Here is a 25,598-nt window from a genome sequence, read left to right on the forward strand (position 1 = left end):
GAGAAAACTGGTCACCACAGATTGCTATAAAAAAGACTCTTACGAGAGGCACAGGAGAGATTTTTTCCGATTGAACCGATGGCAACAGTACGAGACAGTTCAGTTCACCACAATATTCATCACCGAGAATGTATCCTGTGAAACAAACCAACCTATGCACCAGCTGCACCATGGATTGTGAGCCTTTCGATGCAAACTGAGCGTACGAGATTTACTGTTGGTACATTTTACAAAAGAAACCATTTAAGGCAGTTGATTTGCACGAAAATTCCTTCCAAATCCCATCGTCTTCCTCTTCCCTCTACTCTACGTATATGAGCTTCCATTGCTGAGCCATTCGTGTCCTTGGATCTTCCATGGTTCTGGCTTCCAGCACACGAAAACGGCGGCGAATTTCACTCAAGCATAGCCAAGCCTGTAGTTTCCTATTTTAAATTTGAGTTTACCTATTATCTCCGAGCTTAGAGCTCCCATGGAAATTCGAGATCTAATGAGATCCCCGTCCAAATACCATCCCCAACTTCTCTCCAAACCAATGACTGCTCCAAACAACAAATTCCCATCACAAACAAGATAAAGAGAGAGAAACTTGGCTCGCTCTAGATCGGGTGAGATACAGAACATGATCGAATAGAGAGAGACAGATGGATTTCTGGAGAGAGACGACCAGATCTGTGGAGGAAATTTTGCTTAATTGAAAAAATAATAAGAACAAGGTCCCTTATGTAATTGTGCAAGCAGCCCACCATCTAGCTGGACGGGAATTGTGCAAGCAGCCCACCATCTCACTAGATCCCTTCGTTTCACATCCAAAGGCCCAGAATACACCGGTGCAGCAGGTTCATGAGTTGTGCCGTTTCATGGGATACGTTCTCATTCATCACCACATCGACCAGATCCATTTTCACCAATCCATTCATCTACTCACCGATCCCAGTTCCACTACCACGAATCCACGAATCCATCGCAGGGAGTCGGAGCAGTTTTCTCCTTTTGGCTTCACGGCAATGGAGCAAAATAAATATGGTGAGTAATTTGCACATCACGTGCATTTCTTTACAGGTTTGGATTCTTATGCCTACAGGTTTTACGTGTTTGCCCGCGATGGCACACGAGGCTTTGAGCCATACAGGATTTGTGACGGGTGTTCGTTGTCCCCGATCGCGGCGTTATGCCTACAGGTTTTATGTGTCGCCGGCGATGGCACACGAGGCCTCGAACTATACAGGATTTGTGACGGGTGTTCGTTGTCCCCGATCGCGGCGTTATGCCTACAAGTTTTATGTGTCGCCGGCGATGGCACACAAGGCCTCGAACCATACATGATCTGTGACGGGTGTTCGTTGTCCCCGATCACGGCATTATGCCTACAGGTTTTACGTGTTGCCCACGATGACACATGAGGCTTCGAGCCGTTCAGATTGCCTCCGATTCATGGCATAATTGCGCCTACCTGTCAAGATTATTTAAAAAGGGAATGGATGAGGGAGAAAAGATAAATAGGTGGATCGGTGGAGATTTTTAATACAGGCGCAGGTGTTCTATTTGGAAGAATAAATGTTGCGTTCACAGTCTTGATGGTCTCCCTACGAAGAAGGAAAAAAATATGTTGTGATAAACAATTTTAGTGAAAAGCAGGTTCCTCTAATGGATGTGCAGGAGAAGGCATGCAAGTTGCATCGATGGATTAATTCACAGTGTTATGTCGAAATCAGTCACAGATTCTTTATACAAGCTAAATTTGAATCATCCCTTCGGTGCTGACGAAATTTATTCACACATCCCGACCGATGAGGCGGGACTCAATTTGTTCGCGACCGACGAGGCCGAACAACTATCTTACAGGTGCATGAGAATCTTTGTCGGATGAAACATGACACTGGCAGGTTGTGAGGAAGAGGATGACCAGGCAGGCAGTCCGCCATTATCCATGAATATCATCTCATGCGGGCGCATTATTTCCTTTAAACAACATATTTTGTGAGGGGCCGATGACGACGACTATATGAAGACAGCTTGATCGGAGGTATTTCACGGTCATGTGGCTGTGAATGTAATTAACTGGGATGTCTTTCGAGACCCCGGGAACCAGGAATTTCACAATCGTTTGCATATCGGATAAAGATAGGCGCAGTACAGGAAACCTATAAAAAGGAGACATGTAGCTCTTATGGGATTAGTAAAGAGTGCGAGTCTCTCCGGCTTGATATTGTTTCCGTTTATGTTTTCGTTTTATTTGTATACAAATGTATACTGCCACGCCCGCACCTCAAAACGCCAACCGCAGATAGATTTAAATATTTATCTCGCTAAAACACCTGCATGCTTTTTCTAGCATGTGCATGCAAAGCTATGGTCTAGTTGGATGCCTAGCTAGCTAAATATTTTTGTTGTAACTTAATTTGTAGCAAATTAATGCTTTGTTTGACCGCTTTGAGTTGTTCACAATTATATAGATTTTGTTGTAATCCTTTGTGATTTAAAAAAAACAAAAGTTAGTTGATTTTTATTTTAATTAAAACCATAGCGATTTAGCTGTTACTTGACCACTTTGAATTGTTCGCAAACATATGGATTTTTGATGTAATTGTTTGATATTTTTGTAACAAAAAGTTTGTTGACTTTTGTTGTAATTAAATATGTAGCAATTTAATTGTTACTTGACCATTAACATATGGATTTTTGTTGTAATTGTTTGTGATTTTTGTAAAAATAGTTTGGTGATTTTTGTTGTAATTAACTCTATACCAAATTAATAATTGCTTGACCACTTTGCATTGCTCGCAAATTTATGGATTTTTTGTTGTAAAAGTTTATGATTTTTGTAAAAATGGTTTGGTGATTTTTGTTGTAATTAAATTTGTACCAAATTAATAGTTGCTTGACCACTTTGCATTGTTCACGAATATATGGATTTTTTGTTGTCATAGTTTATGACTTTTGTAGAAGTAGTGGGTGATTTTTGTTGTAATTAAATATGTACTAAACTAATAGTTGTTTGATCACTTTGCATTGTTCACAAATATATGGTTTTCTTGTTGCCACTCTTTATGGTTTTTATAAAAAAAATAGTTGATACGTTTTATACGGATAAGTAAGAGTGGTGATAGCTGCCTAAGAGCATCCCTAGTGGATCGTCTATATGGACGTGTATTGTAAATATACACGATACTAGTAGCAAAATGGTTCCCAGCGGCTCGTGTAAAACAGCGTGGATGTATACACGAGCATCCCACGATGGTACAAGGCGTGGATGTATACACGAGCAAGCCACGCTCGTGAGAGCTCGTGAAACGAAGTCAACAACCCAAATCGGAGGAGCTCGCAAGTAGCAATGGTGGAGCACACCCATGTGAGGACTGCCATGCTCTAGCAAGCTTGCGCGCACGCAACAACTAGCAGCTGCCAAAGGTTTCGCCCATGCATGCATGGCAGCTACCGGCGCGCAGAAGGAGCCAACGCGCGGCACGAACAGGCTGAAAGCCACCTGACACCACCGCTGCAGCATGATAGCGACATGTCCATGGGCAATTCTGGAGCGTTTGACTCGCTGAACGAACGGCTGTACGGCGACCGATCCGGGGCCGGAATTGGTCGGCCGACGCCTAGCGCGACCCATAAACTTTCCGCGACATGAAATTTTCTGATAGTAGAGGCCTTCCACCTTCTGACGGTTGCGGAACAAAGTCTCTACCTCCTTCTACCGGCCTAATTAAACAAGAAAGTTTCTTCCTCCTCTGCAAGCTCACGCCATGCATGGCTGCTCATGGACGCACGCTGTCCTGCTCCTCCTCGCATTCCCGCTCGCCGGAGCACAGCCGTGGGCACGTTGCGACAGCAGCAGCGCCAACTACTCGGCAGGCAGCACATACGAGGCCAACCTCCTAAGTCTCGTCTACGCCCTCCAACAGAACGCCTCCTCCTCGCCGTACCTCTTCGCGTCCGGCTCCCTCGGCAGCGTCTACGGCCTGATGCTCTGCCGCGGCGACATCAGCCTCACCGACTGCTACGACTGCGGCAACCTCGCCCGCCGGGACGCCCAAACGGCCTGCAGGCGCCGCATCAGGGACGTGGCACTCTGCTACAACCAGTGCTACGTTCGCCTGTCGGACAAGAACTTCCTCGCGTCCACCGACAACTCCGGCTTGCTATATCTGTACGGCGGTAACCTCTCCAGCAGCGACGTCGCTGGCTACAACAGGGCGGTCACCAGCCTCCTCAACGCCACGGTGCAGTACGCTGTCGACAACTCGACCAGGCTCTTCGCCACAGGGGAATGGGTAGGGCCGGACCCTGGGTTCAGCCATATCTATTCGGTGGCGCAGTGCGCGGCGGACCTGTCGCCGGCGCTGTGCCGGAGTTGCCTACAAGACCTAGTGGGACAGTGGTGGAGAATCTTCCAGCCGAACTGGAGTGGCGCCAGAATCGCTGGCTCCCGGTGCACCTTGAGGTCCGAAGTGGGACCGTTCTACAGCGGCGCTCCGATGCTCTTGCTGCCCACAAAGGCAGCCACCCCACCGCCACCGGGACCAGCCCCAACAGCTGCACCAAGCATTAGGGGAGGTATGCTGACAACCAACTCTTTATTGTTTAGGAAACACGACACAGATGTGCAAACGTTCGCAAATACATGCATACAACGAACAGGCACACACATCTTACCTCTACAAACATCTCTGAGAGACTAAATTCAAGAAACTGATCTAGCGGATCTTAAGACTTGCTATCAACGGGACATTGCCTCCAACTAAAAAAATATTCCGCCTTTTAGAATACACCAAAGTATCAAATCTAAATTTAATACTCTGTTGAGATGGAATGCCGCTGCTATTCTAACCATCCAGGTTCTTAGTTCACAACCAACTTATTCGGATTGGCTCAAACCTATCATGTTCCACTACTTACTAAAATACCTTGCATATTATTATTTGAGACTTTTTTAGTAGGAGACAAATATCAGCCGTCCATCTGACCAACTGATCCGGGTGTATTACGTCAAACTTTGAATTAATAAAGTGCCCTTTTTCGAAAAAAATCTGACCAACTGATCAAACAGTCCAATACTTGTTGCCTAAGTATTTTATCATTAAAAGGTAGAGTCTGTGGATGAAAACGAAATCAGGCAAGTCTTTCATTTTGGTGGAGGCAGAGAAATTCATCTCTAGACCGTCAACTTTTATGTGAGGTTGAAGATGAGGTGCTAGTACAAACATTCACATGGGCGGCAATGCAGCCATCTAATACAGAAACCTTTCTTAGACTAGTTTTCGTAATATATGGATCTTCCTTATACTATTGTTTAGCTTAATCTTCTCATAATTACTTTTTCGTTTTAAATAGAATGTCATATAGTTAGGAATCAAGGGAGTACATCATTATCTTGAAAGAGGAAGATGAAGATTCAAAAGAAGTGGGTTTTTCTTTTGAAACGTCGCAGGAGAGCTGCGGTATTCATTAGAAGAAGACTCGGGTTACAAGGAACCGAACAAAAGGAAAAAGGAACAAAAAGCAGCCGTAAGCGTTGGAGCTGAGCCCTCACTCTCGCGGTACGAACTGCCGACCCCTAGCCAGCACCCAAACAGCCATCTCATCGGCTACCTCAGCTACAACAATGGTCACCGGCCTATCCTTGTTATCAAAGATACGGCGGTTACGCTCCTTCCAGAGCACCCACAGCACCAAGAAGATGATGGACCATGTGCGCTTGCGATCACGCACCGTTGCCGCGGCGATAGTGGAGGCTAGCCACTCCAAAGTGCTGGAAGGCGTGCCCCAGGTGAGTGGGGAGAGGACGGGGAGGTGGTGGGTGTCCGCCACCGCTGTCCAGACTCGCCGCGCCCACGGGAATTCCACGAGTAGGTGGAGGGCCGTCTCGAGGCTCCGTCGACACAAGGGGCAGAAGTAGGAGTTCGGCCACCGGCGCGAAGGAGACGGTCAGCCGTGAGCAGCCTGTTCTGAGCGAACAACCACCCGAAGAAGCGACATTTGGGCGCTGCCGTCGCGCGCCAAATGAGGTTGACAAAGGGAGAGGAGGTCGCCCCCAGGAACTGTAGCCGGTACACGGACTTGGACGGGTAGATTTCGTCCTCGGAGAAGCGCCAAACGAAGGAGTCGGAGACGCCGTTCACTAGGGCAACACGGCGCACTCGATCCCATAGGTCCACGAATTCAGACAGTGAGTCAGCCGTGACACGCCCTCGGAGGTCAAGGATCCACTTGCCGTCGTTGAGCGCCTCGGCCACGGACCGACACTTTCGGCGGGAGGCTTTGAAGAGGTTTGGCGCGATTAGGAAGGGGGCTCCACCGTCGACCCAACTGTCCTTCCAGAAGGAAGCTGTCTTCCCGTCGCCAACGGAGGCGCAGGTGGCAACCGCGAAGAGCTCCTGATCAGCGAGGGAGCACGGGACGGGCATGCCAACCCACGGCTTGTCCCGACTACATCGCTCGTGCCATAGCCATCGAAGTCGGAGAGCCTGTTATCACCAGATTTTGGCCAAATCAGGAGGTGGGCCGTACGAGAGATGGGCTTGGAAGATTACGTGTAGAAGATCTCTGAAGCGGCCTTGCACGAGGAGTTTGGGCTGGATTGCCCGTGTATCTTTAATTATGGTAGATTGTATCTTAGATTAAAAGTTAGAGTTTGTATCGTGCACGGTGGGGGTTATTCCCACGTTAGAAAGTCCCCTGGACTATAAATATGTATCTAGGGTTTATGGAATAAACAACAACACACGTTCAACCAAACAAACCAATCTCGGCGCATCGCCAACTCCTTCGTCTCGAGGGTTTCTATCCGGTAAGCGACATGCTGCCTAGATCGCATCTTGCGATCTAGGCAGCACAAGCTCCACGTTGTTCATGCGTTGCTCGTACTGAAGCCTTGTTGATGGCGAGCAACGTAGTTATCATAGATTTGTTAGGGTTAGCATAGTTCTTCGCGCAACATGCTAGCGTAGTGCAACCCTTGCATATCTAGCCGCCCTCACACCTATCTTAGGTGTGGGGGCGGCACCCCGCTTGATCATTATTTGGTAGATCTGATCCGTTACGATTGCTCCTTGTTCTACAAGGATTAGTTTAATATCTGCAATAGTTAGGCCTTACAAAGGGTTGGAGGATCCAGCGGCACGTAGGGTGTCGTTCGCTAGTCCTAGACAGGATGTTCCGGGGATCAACCTCATGTTGGTTTTTAGGCCCTATCTAGGATCGGCTTACGATCACCGTGCGTGGCCGCGAGGCCCAATCGTGAGTAGGATGATCCGATTATGCGGTGAAAACCCTAAATCGTCGTAGATCTAATTAGCTTTATCTTGATCAAGCAGGACCACCATATATTCGTGCACCCCGTACGAATCATGGGTGGATCGGCTCCTTGAGCCGATTCACAGGATAACCTGAGAGCCGATCGAGGCTCTTATTTAATGTTTACATGTATGCCATGCAGGAAACTAAGCGAGGCATCCCCATCACCTTCCTGACCAGGTATAGGTCAGGTGGCACGCCCTTGCACTCAACATCGGACGTGTGACCAGAAGTGCTTTGCGGGCCGTCGCTCGGAGGGACCTCAGCCAGCCGCAGCTCTAGGTTGTTCCCGGCTCTACAGTGTTGACCGTCGCTGCCCGCCGGTGGGTTTTGGCAGTCAACACATTCTGGCACGCCCGGTGGGACAACCTTCTACATCGACCACATCGCCATCTACATCTGAGATGGCGGACGGCACGCCAGTCACCTACGAGGAGCTCCCCGACGAGCTCAAGAAGAGGTATGACGAGATGAAAGTCACCCTCGAAGCCGACCTCATCGGCTCTTTTCAGAGAACCCGTTCCCATGGCATCAGATGGAAGGGGTTCTCACCGCAAGGTGCACTCGATGGGATAGACCTCTCTGCCCCGTCTGAGGAACGCACCAGGTCCCTGCGGCAGGAGATCAACTACTTGGTGGCTCACTCGCTACACCGTCACTCTGAGAACCTGGTCAACATGTTGGAGCGTGTCGCTCTTCGCGTGATCCAGGAGATCATGAGGCACCAGTACTCGCCGTCAGGACCAGCCCTCGGGACGCATCAAGGGGAGTTGCCACTCCAGTCCCGTCCACCGCTGCCATATGCGTTGGCAGCACCAGAAGTGCCGGCTACACCGGCATTCGTCGTCTACAAGATTGGTGGTGACCCTAGTGACTACCAGTTCTTGCCCGAGGCGCCCAAGGAGATCCCTCAAGGTTACGCGTGCACGTATGTGCCAGATTGTGGCAACTGGGCACTCACAAACCAGGCCACAACATCAGGGACTTCTAGGAGAACAGGAGGAACGTCAGCGACAGAGCTTGAGAAGCAGACGTGGCTAACTAAGTACGCCACCCTGAAGAACCTCCAGAGCTCAGCCCCTGCAGTTGGCTCAGAGCTGGAAAAGCAAGCATGGCTGGCTAAGTACGCCACCCCGGCGAATCTTCAGAATTCAACTCCTGCAGCCAGCACAGCGGATCAAATCAGTACCATACTGAGAGACCAGTTCGGCATGGTGCCGAAAAGGAGGGCAATCGGCTATTCCAAGCCGTACCCCGACGACTACGAGATGATCCCGCTGCCCCCTAAATATCGGCTCCCTGATTTCTCCAAATTCAGTGGATCAGATGGCTCCAGCTCCATCGAGCACGTCGGCCGATATTTGGCGCAACTAGGACCGGCTTCAGTGTCGGATCAGCTACGCGTGAGGCTCTTCTCACAGTCCCTCACGGGATCGGCTTTCGGATGGTATACCTCTTTGCCACCAGACTCCATACGGACTTGGAAGCAGTTGGAAGAGCAGTTCCATATGCGCACCATTCGAGAGGCTTCCGAGTCCGGCATTGCCGATCTACCACAACTACGTCGAAGCGCGGAGAAACCGTGACGAGTACATCCAGCGTTTCGGGAATCTTAGGAACCGATGTTATTCGGTTCGTATAACTGAAAAAGAAGCGATCGAGTTGGCGTAGCAGGCCTTGCAACACAGCTCAAGGACATGGCCTCCCAAGCAGATTATCCCTCATTGGCGCACATGGTTCGAAGCTGTCGGCATATGAACAGCGCCACCCGGACCTCGTACCAAGATAAGTTCAAGCGTGCGATAGTCCCGGTCGATGCGAGAGGAAGACGAAGTTCCTGCGGAGACCAAGAGGTAGCGATGGCTGAATGGACTCGGGGAGGAACCCCGTGCCACGCAAATGGGTAAAGCCACCAGGCCCACCCGTGGGATTTGATTTTGACGTGACCAAGACTCGAGCAAATCTTCGACCTCCTGCTCAAGGAGAAACAGTTGACGATTCCCGAAGGTCTCAAATTCCCCACGGTGCAAGAGCTGAACGGAAAGCCATACCGTAAATGGCACAACTCGCTCTCCCATGCCACCAACGATCGCAGGTATGGCGTCGGCACATCCAAGCGGCGATAGAAAAAGGGCGTCTAATTTTCAACCAAGACGCCATGAAGGTCGACACCCAGCCCTTTCCCGCCGTTAATATGGTGGAGTGCACTTACCCGAAGGTTGCCAGCCCAGATCCTCGTTCGGCATCAACATGGTAGGACACGGGAACCACTCTGGCAAAGATGGAGATGAGAGCAGCTGCTCTCGTAGCAAGGACACAGAGGAGGCCGCTCCACGCGATCGGCTCCGTCATGATGGCAAGCGCTACGTCACAGAGGGAGAAGTGAAAAACATAAGATATCAGCGACCCCTCTCTGATCACCTCCTCAACAAGTATGTGAGTCAGTACGACCGACGCCAACGATCCAGCGATGATGATGAAAGAGATCGTTTGGCTAGAGAAGCCAGAAGACATCGTCGGCACGATCACGATGAGGAGGAGCACGAGCGCCGTGCCACGAAACAATCAAGGGAGCAAGATGACAACGCCGAGCATCGGGACTGCCCCTTCTTCGTACACTGCTGGGATTCAGGAATGAGCCGATTGCCCACAATCGGCAATTGCCCAGAATGCAACAAGAAGAAGAAGGAGGCAGCCAACGTGTCTGTGTTCGAGCGCCTAGGGCCTCTCCCGCCACAGAGCAAACGTGCTGAGTCCCCTCGGTGGGCAGATCTCGAGGATTCCGAAGACGAGGGACAAGAAGAAGAAGAGGACAGGTACCACCGTCCAAGGTGGTGCCCTGACGGACTCAGCCGTTCACAAAAGCGCAGGGTTCAGCGATTGCGCGGCCTGGAGGAAGCCGAAAGGTTATACCTGCATACGCTAAGGAAGGCACGGCCTGATCTGGCTGCGAAAGTTCAGCGAACCCTGGATGAAGAGGGTCGTCCACGGAAAATGGAGTGGCGTCCCAAGCAAAAGAAAGCCGATGATGAAACATCGGCTGGTACAAACATGGTGTTTATCCTCCCTTCGGAGTTCAGTGCTCCAGGATTAGACGAGGTACCCGTGGCACAACTTGACTGCGGCCCACGGCCGGTTATCTTCGAAAAGCCACGAGAAAAGAGCTACAGACATCTGAAGGCCCTGTACTTGCGAGGTTATATTGATGGGAGGCCTGTAAATAAGATGCTGGTGAACACCGGAGCGGCAGTCAACATCATGCCGTACTCTATGCTACGTCGGCTGGGACGCTCTAGCTCAGATCTAATCAAGACCAACGTGACATTGAGCGATTTCAATGGCCAAGCGTCTGAGGCACAAGGTGTTCTGAACGTGGATCTGACCGTAGGAAGGAAGACTATCCCTACAACGTTCTTCATCGTCGATAGCACGAGCACTTATGCCGTTACGCTAGGGAGAGATTGGATCCACGCCAACCGCTGCATTCCCTCCACGATGCACCAATGCATAATACAAAGGATGGAGATGAGGTAGAGGTCGTCCGTGCCGATGACTCACCTGAAATTTCGACGGCTGGCATGAACGCATGGGAAGCAGCAGGCCAAGAACCCCTCTCAGTATCAATTTGGACGATCGAGCGCATCGACGTAACGAAGGGAAGGGTTAAGCTGGTTTTATCCACTGGCTTGACCATGTAGTTGAAGCGAAGCGATGATCAAGCATGGCGAGGCTGATCCCTGTGATCGGCCCCAAAAATCTTTGAAGGGACATCACAAGACCTTCAGTCAATGCTTCAAGCATCATGGAGGCCGATCCCAGCAATCGGCCAAAATTTATCCTCACCACGTGTTCTGCTTGTGTTAGTCCTTGTTCCTACTGGAGCCGACGTATGAATTACAGAGCCGATGTCTGCCATTCCCCGACGTATTCGGCTGGGGCACCTAAATACGATGAACATGGGAACAGATGCGTAAGGACATGTGTGCAATGAAATATTGGGGGCCGATAGGAGAAAATCGGCCAGTAAAAAAAAAATTTGACAGCCGATGCAAGGGCATCGACTTTAGAATTGAGAAGCAGCCGATGCGCAGCCATCGACTCTAGTAGAATTATGCGAGGTTTACCGAATCTCCACCAAATCCAGGCCAACTGTGGTGCCTTCTGCTTCTTCGCAGGAGTAAAACAATGGAAATTTCTTCGGCTGCTTCGAGCCAATCCGGGTTTCTGAACCTTTTTGTCGAGGATTTCCAATCTTTGGTGCTAGTTTAGCCGTGTTGACAGAAGGGGTTATCGGCTGTTTAAAGAAGAAAGGGGATCGGCTTTGGCGCGTCTTCTCTGACATTCTCGCCTCGAGTAAGGCTCGGGGGGCAGCAGGCCTGGTGGATGCTCTGTTTTGCTCTGTTCAAGGAGCCGATTGGGATACCATCGGCTGATCTTTCGTTGCAACCTTCTTCGCAAATGATGAGTGTTAAAGAGGACCATTGGGCTTGGTTGGAAGAATTCAAAGGTTTTCCTGAAGATTCTATATTATCCGCCAGACTTAAAAAATCATCAGTTGAAGAAGGGAAGGGCGAATTTCGAAGGACCGGTGCGTTGTTATCGGCTTATTACGCATTGGCAAAGGGGACGAATCGGCAAGGTCAGTGGAAGAAGGAATCGGCTAAATTAAACTCAAAGGAAATCGGCAAAATCAAATTGGGGAAAAGTTCTTCATTGGTAGATTTCTTACATAAAGAGCTGATTGCTCTCAAAAGAAGGTACTAGGGGATACATTGCCCCATCTACTACTACTGGCCCTGTTCTAGAGGTCCTATCTACAGGCCGTCGTCGCCCTCGTCGTCGCCCTCGTCGCCGCTGTCGGTGCTCACGGCGGGCTCGTCGTCGCTGCTCCAATGGCCGCCGATTGGGCCCTCATTGTCCTCATCCTCCTCGTCAGCGTCGCCATCGTCGCTATCGAAGTCGCTGAGGTTCCCCGGCCAGGGGCAGAACCGTTTGGCCGGCGGTTCGTCGGAGGAGGAGTCGTCCGCCGACTCCTCCGCCTCTTCTTCCTCCTCGTCAGAGGAGAGGACTGCCTCCCATGGGAAGAGGTCGTCGTCGCTCGCCGGTACCAGCTCCCCGTCGACAAGAAACTGGAGGTCCTCCTCCCCATCGGTGAGGGGTTCGTCATCTTCCGATTCAAGGGAGAAGTCCCAGTCCCGCGCATCCCAATACTCTGGGGCGCGGGCCTCGTAGATGGCCATCAGATTGACCTCCTGCTCGAGCTCGCTGGAGGAGGAGGACTGGAAGGACAGGCTGGAGGAGGACAAGGAATCCATGGTGGCTGAGAAGGTTTTTTGTTTGCCGATAGCTACTGAGGAGCAGGAGGATGAAGAAGCGAACCGCTCAACGCGGTTAAAAATAAAGGGGATACAGTGGAAATTCAATGTCACAGCAGTTTCCGAGGAAGTAGTGCCTAAAAATTTAACTGCCAGGTCACGTGGAGAAGTTGAGAAGGCAAGGCATCATGATGACGGATACTGCGACGGTTCTGCCACGACATGACCCGACGAAGAAAAGCAGAGTGATTTTGGAATTACCAATTCCAAAACCAGGGGGGCATGTGTTATCACCAGATTTTGGCCAAATCAGGAGGTGGGCCGTACGAGAGATGGGCTTGGAAGATTACGTGTAGAAGATCTCTGAAGCGGCCTTGCACGAGGAGTTTGGGCTGGATTGCCCGTGTATCTTTAATTATGGTAGATTGTATCTTAGATTAAAAGTTAGAGTTTGTATCGTGCACGGTGGGGGTTATTCCCACGTTAGAAAGTCCCCTGGACTATAAATATGTATCTAGGGTTTATGGAATAAACAACAACACACGTTCAACCAAACAAACCAATCTCGGCGCATCGCCAACTCCTTCGTCTCGAGGGTTTCTATCCGGTGGCGACATGTCGCCTAGATCGCATCTTGCGATCTAGGCAGCACAAGCTCCACGTTGTTCATGCGTTGCTCGTACTGAAGCCTTGTTGATGGCGAGCAACGTAGTTATCATAGATTTGTTAGGGTTAGCATAGTTCTTCGCGCAACATGCTAGCGTAGTGCAACCCTTGCATATCTAGCCGCCCTCACACCTATCTTAGGTGTGGGGGCGGCACCCCGCTTGATCATTATTTGGTAGATCTGATCCGTTACGATTGCTCCTTGTTCTACAAGGATTAGTTTAATATCTGCAATAGTTAGGCCTTACAAAGGGTTGGAGGATCCAGCGGCACGTAGGGTGTCGTTCGCTAGTCCTAGACAGGATGTTCCGGGGATCAACCTCATGTTGGTTTTTAGGCCCTATCTAGGATCGGCTTACGATCACCGTGCGTGGCCGCGAGGCCCAATCGTGAGTAGGATGATCCGATTATGCGGTGAAAACCCTAAATCGTCGTAGATCTAATTAGCTTTATCTTGATCAAGCAGGACCACCATATATTCGTGCACCCCGTACGAATCATGGGTGGATCGGCTCCTTGAGCCGATTCACAGGATAACCTGAGAGCCGATCGAGGCTCTTATTTAATGTTTACGTGTATGCCATGCAGGAAACTAAGCGAGGCATCCCCATCACCTTCCTGACCAGGTATAGGTCAGGTGGCACGCCCTTGCACTCAGCATCGGACGTGTGACCAGAAGTGCTTTGCGGGCCGTCGCTCGGAGGGACCTCAGCCAGCCGCAGCTCTAGGTTGTTCCCGGCTCTACAGTGTTGACCGTCGCTGCCCGCCGGTGGGTTTTGGCAGTCAACAGAGCCGTGCTGAAACGGTCGAGGTCTAGGATGCCGAGGCCACCGAGATCAAGTGGCCGGCAGATCCTGCCCCAAGCCACCTTGCAGTGACCGCCATTGCATGTCACTTCTCCATGCCATAGCCATGCGCGGCGGATGGAGTCGATCCTCTTCCTCACCCACACCGGCAACTTGTGCACCGAAAGCCAGTACACCGGGATGGAGGAGAGGACGGCGTTGAGTAACGCGAGGCGACCGGCCGTGGACATCATCTTGCCCTTCCAAGTGGCGAGGCGGCTGGCAATCTTATCAATCAAAGCTTTCCAATCAACCCTCCTGAGCTGTCTGGTCCCAAGCGGTAAGCCTAGGTATTTGCATGGGAGTGCAGTGATGGGCACGCCTAATGGAGCGAGCACAGCGGCGACATCAATGCCGCCACATCTGATGGGGTACGCTGTGCTCTTCCCGAAGTTGATCTGCAGCCCTGAGGCTAACCCAAAGTGCTCGAGTATCGCCTTGACCAACCTAACATCCGCTGCCAACGGATTGAGGAAGATCGTGGCGTCATCCTCATAAAGGGATGTATGAAGGGTGGCCACCCGTCCCTTGAGCGGCGTAAGCAGGCCACGCTCCATGGCCAGGGCAAGGATCCGCTGCAGAGGCTCCATGGCTAGGATGAAAAGCAGCGGGGAAAGGGGGTCGCCTTGCCTTAGGCCGCGGTGATGCAGGATGGGCTCGCCCTCGATGCCATTAAGAAGCACCCTGGAGCTCGACGAGGAGAGGATGATGGAAATCCAGTTGCACCACCGTGGGCTAAAGCCGCGGGCACGCAAAGCCTCCAGGTGGTACGGCCAGGAGACCGTGTCGAACGCCTTCTCCACATCGAGCTTGAGAAGGATGGCAGCCGTCTTGTGGCGACGGAAGTGCCTCACCAGGTTTTGGACATACAGGAAGTTGTCCTGTATAGACCTGCCGCGGATGAATGCGCTCTGTCCCGGCGCAATGAGGTCGGCGATACGCCGGCTAAGCCTTGTCGCAAGGATCTTCATGAAGATCTTGATGACCCCATGAATGAGGCTAATCGGGCGGTAATCCCGCACCGTAGCTGCCCCGTCTGACTTAGGGATGAGGACGAGGTGCGCGGCGTTTATTCGGGCCAGCCTATTGCGATTCAAGGCATGTAGCTGTCCGAAGGCCAACAGCAGGTCTGGCAGGATGATGTTGACCGCCTCTTTGAAGAAGCCCCCCGCGAAGTTGTCCGGGCCCGGGGCGCGGTCAGCGGGAATATCAGCGATAGCCTGGCGCACCTCATCGGCCGAGAACGGCGCGTCCAGCTCGCTGAGATCCAACTGCGGCAACTGCAGGGCCGGCCAGTCGATGGTGGCCGTAGGTGAGGGGGCGGATCTGATCAAGGTGTCGAAGAAAACCTTGATCAAGTTGGCCTTATGCTGATGCTCCATCGCGATCTGGCCCTCGCCCGCAATGGTGGCGATGAAGTTTTTGCGGTGTCGCGACGAAGCTTTCACGTGGAAGAACTTCGTGTTCGCGTCACTGGCGCGCATCCAGTTGACTCGTGCCCTCTGTTTGATGCGGATACGCTCGACGACCGCCAGGCCAAGCACCCGAGACTTGAGCATGCGGCGCAGCTCAAGCTCATCGGCCTCAAGGGTGCGAAACTCTTGTGCTATGTCTAGCTGCAGGATCGTATCCTGAGCCATGAGGAGCTGCAGCTTGGTATCACCAATGTAGTTTTTCTGCCAAAGCCGTAGCGCACGCGCCGTGCGGTGCAGCTTGAAGTCGACCCTAGCTAGCGCGTCCAGGTTTAGGCAGGGCGCGTTCCAGGCCTGCGCGACAACGTCGGAGAAACCATCTACGTGTGGCCAGTATGCCTCGAAGCAGAAGCGGGGGGGGGGGGGGAGGGGGGGGCTCTTGAGCAAGGAGTCGCACGTGAGCACGATGGGATAGTGGTCAGACATGCCCGTGGCCAGAGGCTGCAGGCGCGCAAGATTGAACAGCACGTCCCAGTCCGGATTGCAAAAGGCCCGGTCGAGGCGTACCATGGTGGGCACGGCCTGCTCATTGCTCCAGGTCAACCTGCGTCCGAGGAGCTTTACCTCTTTGAACTCGCAGGCGTTGATGGCGTCGCGGAACAGGGCCATGAGCCGCCTGTTAAGGTTGGAGTTGCTCTTGTCGCGAGCCTCGTAGATTAGGTTGAAATCCCCGATGGCGAGCCAGGGCCCGACCACCGTGTTCCTAATCCGCACCAATTCCCGCAGGAATTCTGGTTTAGCCGCGTCGTCCGATGGGCTGTAGACCGTGGTGAGAGTCCTGGCGACCTCCTCATCGCGCGGTTGGCAACGCGCGGTGATGGCCGAGACCGAGACGGCGATCTGGTCCACCTCGAACCGGGCGGTGGACCAAAGCAACAGGACACCGCCGCGCGTGCCGATCGCTGGAAGGACGGCGTGTCCGTCCAGCCGCGGGCCAGCGATGTCCGCCAGCATGGAGTCAGAGACAAGCTGCAGCTTAGTCTCTTGAATGCATGCGATGGAGCAGCTCGTTTGATCTAGCAGCGCACGGAGGCCAATACGGCCCGCCCTATCGTTGAGTCCACGACCGTTCCAGTTGAAGAGAGAAAATGCACTATGCATCAGGAAACTCGGACGGACCCATAGCAACCGAGCACGCGTGAACGGCGGGCAGCTCACTTTGAAGAACAAACAGACGTGCCAGAGACGTTACAGGCGCCCGGCCAAGGCACCGACAACCACACCACAAGACCCGGAGAGGGTGCACGCGGGTGCTCAGGCCACGGCCTCGCCGCCGGCGAGCTCGAGCAACTGGTCATCCGGCAGGTCGATAAGGCCCACCGCGGAAACTCCAGATGCCCGACCTAACTTGGCCGAGAGGTCCTTGCCAAGCGGAGCCTTGAAGCGGCCGACTTAGGCCATGCGAACCGCTGGCGTGAAGTCGTTGGGGGAGTCGATGAACTAGAGCTGTTTGGCCAGCCTAGCCTGGGCCTGCTGCTCCTGGGTGAGGCCGCTCTTGCGCGTCTTGGCGATCCGGGCACTGGAACGGCGCTGTGGCGGCGGCGCAGCCACGTCTACCGGCGGCGGGAGCGGCGGTTGGGGCCCCATGAGGGAGGCAGGCAGCATCCCGAAGACGTGCGCCATGAAAGTGGTGGCGCCGTCAACCTCGAGCTGGCGGAACATGTCGATGACGCCGTCAACAGAGTGCAAAGCATGCACGGCTAGGGCACTGCCATGCATGTCGACCTGATGCACATGTTTGTCCATCTCCTGGACGCCAGCACCAAAGTAAACCACGGGCTCAAACCCAGGAGGGAAGATCGGCGTAGTGGGCTCCCCGTTCGGCCCACCGCCCAGCTCGTGGCCAGGGAGGCCCAGCTCGTCGCCAGGCGGGCCGGCCCAGGTAGGAGTGTTGGCCACCACCAACTGCAGGCTAGGCGCAGAAAACTGCGGCTCGCAAGCCACGGAGAAGGACATGCAGCTAGCTAGAGCCTGGAGCTCGAACAGCATGGGGTCGGTGCGGGTGAGGTCACGCCAAAAAACGTCAACCTCAGCACTGCCGAAAAGATCTGGCTCCACAAACTGCTCCGCGGAAGCGCCAAGCGGCGACATCACGGGCGGCAGGAAAGGGCACTGCTCCACCGGCATCAGATCCGGGGCAGGCAGCACCATGCTTACCTGGGTAGCGGGAGCTCCTGTAGGCACCACGTTAGTTGAGGCAGGGGCAGGCTCACGGGTGCAGGAGGAGCCCACAGCGTGCGACCGTCTCGGGGACCGCGACCACGACCGTGGGTGGGAGCGGGGCCCGCCCACCTTGTCGGATGCAGGGGAGCGGCTGCCATGCTGGCGACCGCGTGGACCTCGCGAGCGACGCCCTTGGCGGCGCCCACCATGGCCTGGCTCCGCCGGAGCCGCCTCGTTGCTGCGGCAGCCCAGGAAGCTGCCCCGCCAACCAGAGCGCGAACGGTTGCGCCGGCCCGCGTCGCGGTCGCGGTCGGATTCGTCGTTGTCGTCTCGACGCCTTGGCAGGAGCCTGTCGTGGACAGACGGCCGCCGGTGCCCAGCGGCCACGAGCTTGTCCTGCGTGCCGGGCACCCACACGAAACGCTCCACCTTAGGCGCGGAGCTGGTGGCGCGCTCCGGGGAGAGAGGATACTCCTTGGTTGTGTCCAGATGAATGAGGATCGGAAAGTGGGGCCCCTGGAGGCCGTCGACGCGCGGCGTCCCTTCCGGCAGCGGCGGCACCCGCACCGCCGGAGTATCGTCCAGCAGACCGTAGTCATGCGTGCATGGGATGAGGTCGGGGTTCCAGGACCAGCCCCAAGCGTAGAGCGCATGGGTGTTGTCGAGGGATTCGGAGGCGCGCTCCAGCTGGTCCACCTTGCAGGACCCGCCGAGCATGCGCTGCACGGCCTCCTTCCGCCAGGACATGAGAGGAAGACGCTCGATGGCGACCCGGCAGTAGAAGCGCCAGACGCGCTGGTGCCCGTTAGCCGTAGGAGACCATGGGGCAAAGGTCATGGCCACCCCATAGACCGAGCCACTGCCCGCAGCCATGGCAATGTCGCGGTGCCGGCCCAGGTCGAAACGGACCATGAACGGCTCCAGGAAGTTCCACGTGATGCTTAGGTGCGAGGTGAAACACAAGCAGGAGATCGAGAAAAGAAATCATACGGATTGCTGCTTCATTGTTCCCACCATCTATATCAGATGTTTAATAAGAATAGGAATCGAATAAGCTGCTGATTGACTGAGGAAGCATTTGAAAAGAAAGGAAGGGTGATGCTTGTTAAACAAAGCTGCGTGTGGGGCCGCCACGTATAGCTGTAGTTTATGCTGTAGCATCGGTTATTTCCGACCATCTGGTTCCAAGGGATGCGCAGGTCACGCTCCAGGGCCTTGGCAATGAGGTGCGGGGTGACGCTGGGGCGTTCCTCGGAGAGCGAGATGAGGAGGGCGTTGGAGCGCAGCCTGTCTGCCGCCAGCCGCATAGCCAGTGTGTACTCGATGAAGGAGTGGCTCGACAGCGGTCGGCGGCTGGCATCGCCTGGGCGAGACGCCATTGAAACAAGAGGGGTGGCTGGGGGTGGAGGGGGTGGTGGCGGAGGCGGAGCGCCGTGGGTCACCGAACCAGCAGCAGGCCAGAGCGGAGAGGAGGTGGCCGCCGGCACACTAGGCGGCGCCGGAGTGGGGCTGGTGGTCGAGCTCTCCGAGGAGGAGAGCACGGTAGGTGGGAGAGGAGAGCTCATGTTTCTGGTGGTCACACACGCATTCTACTTCAAAAGAAGAAGTGGGTTAGGGGATGCCTTTTGGCAGATTCTTGAGCCCGTCCAAGGGACTCACGTCCCCGGCCTGTACCTGAGACGGGGAAAGAAAAGGGTCAGCTGAAATGTAAAAGGAACGATTTTTTTTTTTGTTTTCCCACTAGTAGTAAAAGTCCTATCCACAATATCGCTCAGGGTGCTCCTCTTCTACCACAGTTACCACTGACGCGCGTGGTGAATATATATTGCGCCAGTACTATGTTTGACCAAGATTTGACCCATCCCTTAGACATAACAACACCATGTTTAGGCGTGTCACTACTATTTGAGGTACCAGTGGCGCACTGTACATGGTGTGTCATCGGTATGTCTAGGGGGTGGCTGCAAATGTTGGGCACCACTTAGCGGTGCCCTCCCCCCCCCCCCTCTCCCTCGATCGCCTTTTAAATTTTCAAAAAATAAAATAATAGAAATTTAAAAAAAAGTCATTCGAGATGCCCATGTGATATGTCATCTAGTTTTAGTGAAAATTAATCGACATGAATTTTGACTTCTTTGCAAAATGACATCATATTGCGGTAAAAAGGCTTTTCTGGTTGCATACGACCTCCGATGATAAACTTTTTGATATGAAAATGTACCTACGGAAAATGTTACATCCGATTTCAACGCCTACCGTTTAGCGATTTTTTAGATTCCCCAAAATCAAAAAGGAAACATGAGTTTTTTCAGCTTTTAGTTTCCAGGCAAACAAATTTCAAAAAAAAAGTAGTGGATGGGGCACCACTGCTAACAAGCCTCCAAAAAATTTAGCAATGGGGCACCATTTTATGGTTCGCCACTATTAACTTCCCTCTCTTGAAATTTGAATTGGATGGGCGGCCACCTACCCTTATCCACCACCCACCTTCCTCCTCCCTCCTCCACGTAGTCCTCTTGTCCTCTCCTATATCCTCTCCTCTTTCTCTCCTCCTCTCCATTCTCTCCTCCATCCTCTCCTCATCCTCTCTTCCATCCTCTGCTCCATCCTCTCCTCTTCTTCAAACTCCCCAGTGCACCTCGACCCCCCTCTCTAGTTGGCTCTCCTCCAACCTCTCTGGCGTCCCTCCATCCTCTCCGGTGGACCTCCATTCACTCATCCATCCTCTCCACTCCTCCCTCTCTCCTCCATCCTCTCCACTCCCCCCTCTCTCCTCCATCATCTCCTCTCCTCCCTCTCTCCTTCATCCTATCCCTCCTCCAGCCAACTGCTAGGTTACGGGCATGAATATGAACAATACAAATAATTCTGACAACAATAACAAGCAAAACAAATTCAAAAAAAGTGCCAGATCAGATCTCGATCCAAATTTCAAATCTTAGCTGTGACGCACCTACTTACTTACTAGTGGCGCACCTAGTGTTTTTAGCAGTGGTGCACCATACAGCTAGTAGTGGCGCACCACATGATGTGCCACTGGTAAACAAGATACATACCAGTGGTGCACCATGGAACATGTGTGTGTGCACTACATTCAGGATTAGTAACTCGTATTAAAAACTATGTGGTGCGTGTGACAGGACAAAGATCTTTCTTATGCATGTCCGTTTGGATTTCGCTGGATGTTGAGTTCCCGAAGGCTCTGCTGGCAAATGTAACAGTGCTCGTTCCTGTGGTTTGTTGATTTGGGGGGTATTTGGTCGTGAGCATCCATGCTTTTATTCCAACCGTTTGGTTCCGGAGGGAGCGACGTGAAGCTCTGTTTTTTTGTTGCCAGCAGATGACTTCTGGTCCATGGTGTATCAGAGACGGAAAACTTCTTGAAGGATGGATTGGAGGACTAGCAGCGGAGGAACTAGTTGTGGTGTTGTTGAGGGATTTGTTTGCTATTCTGGGTCTTGTAACAGCAGTATGCAAGTGGGGGCATCAGCATAGGTGAAGTTTAGAGTCCTACCTTTCAGGGTGAAAATCCAAGGTCTGGCCTTAATTGGTTGTGCCTGGCAATGGTCTTGTTGAAGGCATTATTTTGAGAGAGAGGACTATCTCCAGGGTGAAAACCTAACATCTTTTGATCGGGCGCTGATGGCGCTTGGGCACCGTTCACTTGTTGGAGGCGTCGCTGGTAGAGAGCCTGGATTTCAGGTGCTATCTTGGGGACTAGAGTATCGTGGCGGGATTTTTTTTCTTAGTTTTTTTCTTTTTGGCTTTGTGCATCCGTACTACCATTAGGGTATTGCATTGTTGCAGAAGCTAGGTGTAATTGGTATCTATTAATATTAATATATTCCGTTTATAAAAAAAATATTACTGCCTAGTGAGACGCTGGAAAATAGGTGGATTGTTTGCCACACATCAACTTCTCCAAGCAACTTAATGAGTTTATTTTTCCTTTTTGCAACAGGGAAAACTACTTCAGCTAGTAGACTCCTTGGAATTATACTTCCAATATTGGGTGTCTCTATAGTAGTTGCAATTTCTCTTTCTGTGTGGCGCAGTATTCGTAAGAAGAGAAGAACGCGAAGACCAGCGCTGTCCACCGAACGTAAGTCCTCTGCACACCTTCCACTTCTTCATAATGTTCCTCAAGCACTTAACAGTTAACTATTGAATTCACTAGCCCATTCTGTTGACGACCTCGAAACTGTCAAGTCAAGCTTGCTATCTTTATCATCGCTCCAAGCGGCAACAAATAACTTCGATGAAAGCAATAAACTTGGCGAGGGAGGATTCGGTATAGTTTACAAGGTATGCTGATAGGCTTTAATTTGAAGATATAGAATTGGGCTGGAAAATTTTGTGTGTGAAATTGATCTGAATAATTGATGTACATCATGGGTAGTTTGATCAAACTGAAGAATGACAAAACTCAAGTCTGATTACTTATAATTTAAAAGGCTTAGATGAATTGTATGAATTTGTTAAATTGAAGAAATGTAGTACATTTTATTTATTTATATATAAGAAAAACTGGGAGCTCCTCTCGCGTCGCTCCTCCAGGCGACCGAGAGGGGCAAACCCTAGCCGCCGCCACCCTGTCCGTCCTCCCCCTCTCTCCCTCCTCGTCGCCCCCCGAGGTGCTTCCGGCCGAAGGCCTCGGCGCCGGTGAAGGGGGCGGCGGGGATTTGGCCCTCGACTGCGGCCCCCGGCGCGTAGCACAGCCGCATGGAAGGAAGGTGGCCGGGCTGGGCTTGCCGGGGTAGAGGCCGCCCCCGACGCGTCTCCCCCTTGGTCGGCGATTCTAGCAGCCGCTCCTCCGTCCGTGGCAGCGGGTGGCTCCCGGGATCTGGCGGCTCGGTGGCGGCGGCCTTCGGTGTTGGAGGTTCTGTTGGTGGTGGTCTCGGCGGGGGCCCTGGACGCCGGAGCAGCGGCTCCGGATGGTGGCAGCGGCGCCGTCTTCTTCGCGGCGAGCGGTGGCCCGTGGCCCTGGCCGTGTGGGCGGCAGGGTGGCGGCGAGATCTAGTCCGGGGTGTCATGGCGGCCGGTGAAAACTGAGCCTCGACCTCGGTCTTGGCGGATGATGGCGGCGTCAGTCGACGTCGTTACCTTGTCGAAGGTGTCATCTTTGCCCGTCTTGGCACTACACTCGGCGAGTTGGGGATGCGCGGCTGCTGGTGAAAACCGTGCTCCGACCTCGGTTTGCGGACGATGGGGACGTGTCGCGCCGCTACCTTCTTGAATACATCGTCATCGCAGTCTGCGGTCTCTCACTCGTGTTGGTTTGGGGGAAACCCTAGGTCCGGGTCTCCCGGATCGGACGATGGCAGCGCGCCCTGCGTCGTTCTACCTCTTGGGGCATCATTTTTGGAGCAACTGCTGGATGTTGGCGGATTTCGGTGGAGTGGTGTTCATCTACCACATTGTTGACGCTGAGTCTCAGTGGCATGGTGCTGCAGGGTATCGACGACAGGTGCGGGATGATGTATATGTACAGGATGGTGGAACCGTTTGGCGTCATGGTGGCATCGACGGCAGGTCTTGCAAGGTTAATGCGATGATCTCTCTTGAAGATGGAGTCGAGGAAGACGACGAGAGCAACTTCTGTGGCGTGTGTGTTGGCGTGCGCTGAGAGTTTACTTGACTGGATGTGCTTCTCACCTGCTATTGGGCGGTTTGAGAAGGCATTTAGTTTTTGGATGATGTGAGTTGGTGTATTGTCACCCTCTTCATCCCACTGTAAGTGTAGTAAGATTGCTTCAAGATTGATCTTTTGTATTGTTCTTGTAAGGTTTTGTGAATAATCTAATAAAAAAAAGCCGTATGCATCCTTTGGATGCAGAAGCTGGAACGATTTTTCCCCCATTTCGAAAAAAATATGGTATGGACGAATTACATACATAGTCTTATTGCAAGATATAATTAATTCATTCAGGGAGTTCTTTCGGGACAAGAAGTGGCTGTGAAGAGGTTGTCAAAGGGCTCGAATCAAGGGCTAGAAGAAGTTAAAAACGAACTTGTTCTGGTGGCCAACCTCCATCATAAGAACCTTGTGCGGCTTGTGGGTTTTTCATTAGAAGCAGGAGAGAGATTGCTGGTCTACGAATACATGCCAAACAAAAGCCTTGACACCATTCTTTTTGGTAAGACGTGTGTCCTAAAAACATACTCAAACTCAGTAGTATGAATTACTAATTTGGAAGCATGTGCAAGTGCAATAACGATAGAATCTTCTGCTAGATCCAGAGGAGAAACTCCGACTTGACTGGGCAAAACGGTACAAGATAATAGAAGGAGTTGCTCGAGGTCTGCAATATCTTCATGAGGATTCTCAGACGAAGATCGTGATTGTCCACCGGGATATGAAATCAAGCAACGTACTGTTAGATGCAGACATGATCCCCAAGATTGGAGACTTTGGCCTCGCTAGGCTCTTCGGTCAAGATCAGACTCGCCAGTTTACCAGCCGCATCGTCGGGACATTGTGAGTTTTGTTTTGTTTTTCGATTATGTGAGTCACGACTAATTCCGAGTAATGAATCAATCATAACAATAACACCATTTATTATTTGCTTACATACTCTTCTTATGTAGCGGCTACATGTCTCCAGAGTATGTGATACGCGGACAATATTCTATAAAATCAGATGTGTACAGCTTTGGCGTTCTCGTTATAGAGATCGTCACGGGCCAGATGAGAAACAATGGGTCCAGCCTAGCTGAGGAAAATGAAGATATCATGAGTACAGTAAGAGCTCTAGCTATAAATACTACTTGTGTAACTTGCTTAATTATTACTAGTACATGTTTGTGTTGAAGAACATGTCTGTAAATTAATGCCAGGTATGGAGGCACTGGACCAAAGGAACACTGTCAGAGATATTAGATTACTCCTTGGGAATAAACTACCCTGGAGACGAGGTGCTCAAGTGTGTTCATATTGGTCTCCTGTGCCTTCAACAGAACCCTGTAGACCGACCTACGATGTCAGATATCATGGTGATGCTTTCTAGCGATACTACCAGTTCACTACCTGCTGCTGCTAGACCAGCATTTTCGTTCGATGGAAGTTCTGCATTTTCTCAAAATACCAACTCAAGTTTGTACAGGAACTCGTTGAATAGCGGACGCTAACGCAGGCATGCACACTTGTTATGTGTGTCTGACTGGGTGTGATGTATTTTTGTGAGATAATGTTATCATCTTTTGCTTCCGACAAAATGATAGCAACATGAAAATAATATAAGACCTTTCATGTCCAAGTTCAGTCTTCATAGGAAGAAATTAGATGGTGTTTTGTTTAAGATAGATTTTGAAAAGGCATATGACAAGGTAAATTGGGATTTTTTGCAACAAGCATTGCGTATGAAGGTTTTGATCCTAAGTGGTGTTCATGGATTCAGAATTATATTGAGAAAGGTAATGTGGGTATTAGAGTAAACAATGACATAGGTCATTATTTTCAAACCAAAAAAGGTCTTAGACAAGGCGACCCTCTATCTCCCATTCTATTTAATATTGTTGCGGATATGTTGGCTATTCTGATCGCTAGGGCCAAAGAAGATGGTCAGGTTGCTGGTCTTATTCCTCATCTTGTAGATGGGGGGATTTCGATTCTTCAGTATGCAGATGACACCATTTTATTTATGGAACACGACATAGATAAAGCTCTAAATATGAAATTAGTTCTATGCATTTTTGAACAGTTGTCTGGTCTTAAAATAAACTTTCATAAGAGCGAGCTTTTTTGTTTTGGGGCAGCAAAACAGGCGGAGAATGATTACAAAACTCTATTTGGGTGTGACATTGGTTCATTACCTTTTAGATATCTTGGTATTCCA

At 51.7% G+C, this 25,598-nt stretch overlaps 1 protein-coding gene across 1 annotated transcript; it reads left to right on the top strand.

Annotated features, from left to right (window-relative positions):
- The first annotated feature begins 1,651 nt into the window (after positions 1–1,651).
- Positions 1,652–24,891, top strand: LOC127346546 (cysteine-rich receptor-like protein kinase 10). Its single transcript, XM_071828849.1, has 8 exons — positions 1,652–1,845; positions 3,722–4,563; positions 21,725–21,865; positions 21,941–22,068; positions 23,693–23,900; positions 23,998–24,241; positions 24,352–24,505; positions 24,601–24,891. Exons 1-8 carry the CDS (start codon positions 1,652–1,654, stop codon positions 24,889–24,891), a joined length of 2,202 nt encoding a protein of 733 aa, XP_071684950.1.
- Positions 24,892–25,598: the final 707 nt, after the last annotated feature.

This window comes from Lolium perenne, chromosome 4 (genome assembly GCF_019359855.2).
Source record: "Lolium perenne isolate Kyuss_39 chromosome 4, Kyuss_2.0, whole genome shotgun sequence".
Classification (NCBI taxonomy): Eukaryota; Viridiplantae; Streptophyta; class Magnoliopsida; order Poales; family Poaceae; genus Lolium; species Lolium perenne.

Bases quoted from the DNA above. Each gene is read 5' to 3' on its own strand.
- LOC127346546 (XM_071828849.1), top strand. From the start codon at position 1,652: ATGTGCAGGAGAAGGCATGCAAGTTGCATCGATGGATTAATTCACAGT. The intron at 21,866-21,940 runs GTAAGTCCTCTG...TGAATTCACTAG, and splicing joins ACCAGCGCTGTCCACCGAAC to CCCATTCTGTTGACGACCTC. The intron at 23,901-23,997 runs GTAAGACGTGTG...ATCTTCTGCTAG, and splicing joins CCTTGACACCATTCTTTTTG to ATCCAGAGGAGAAACTCCGA.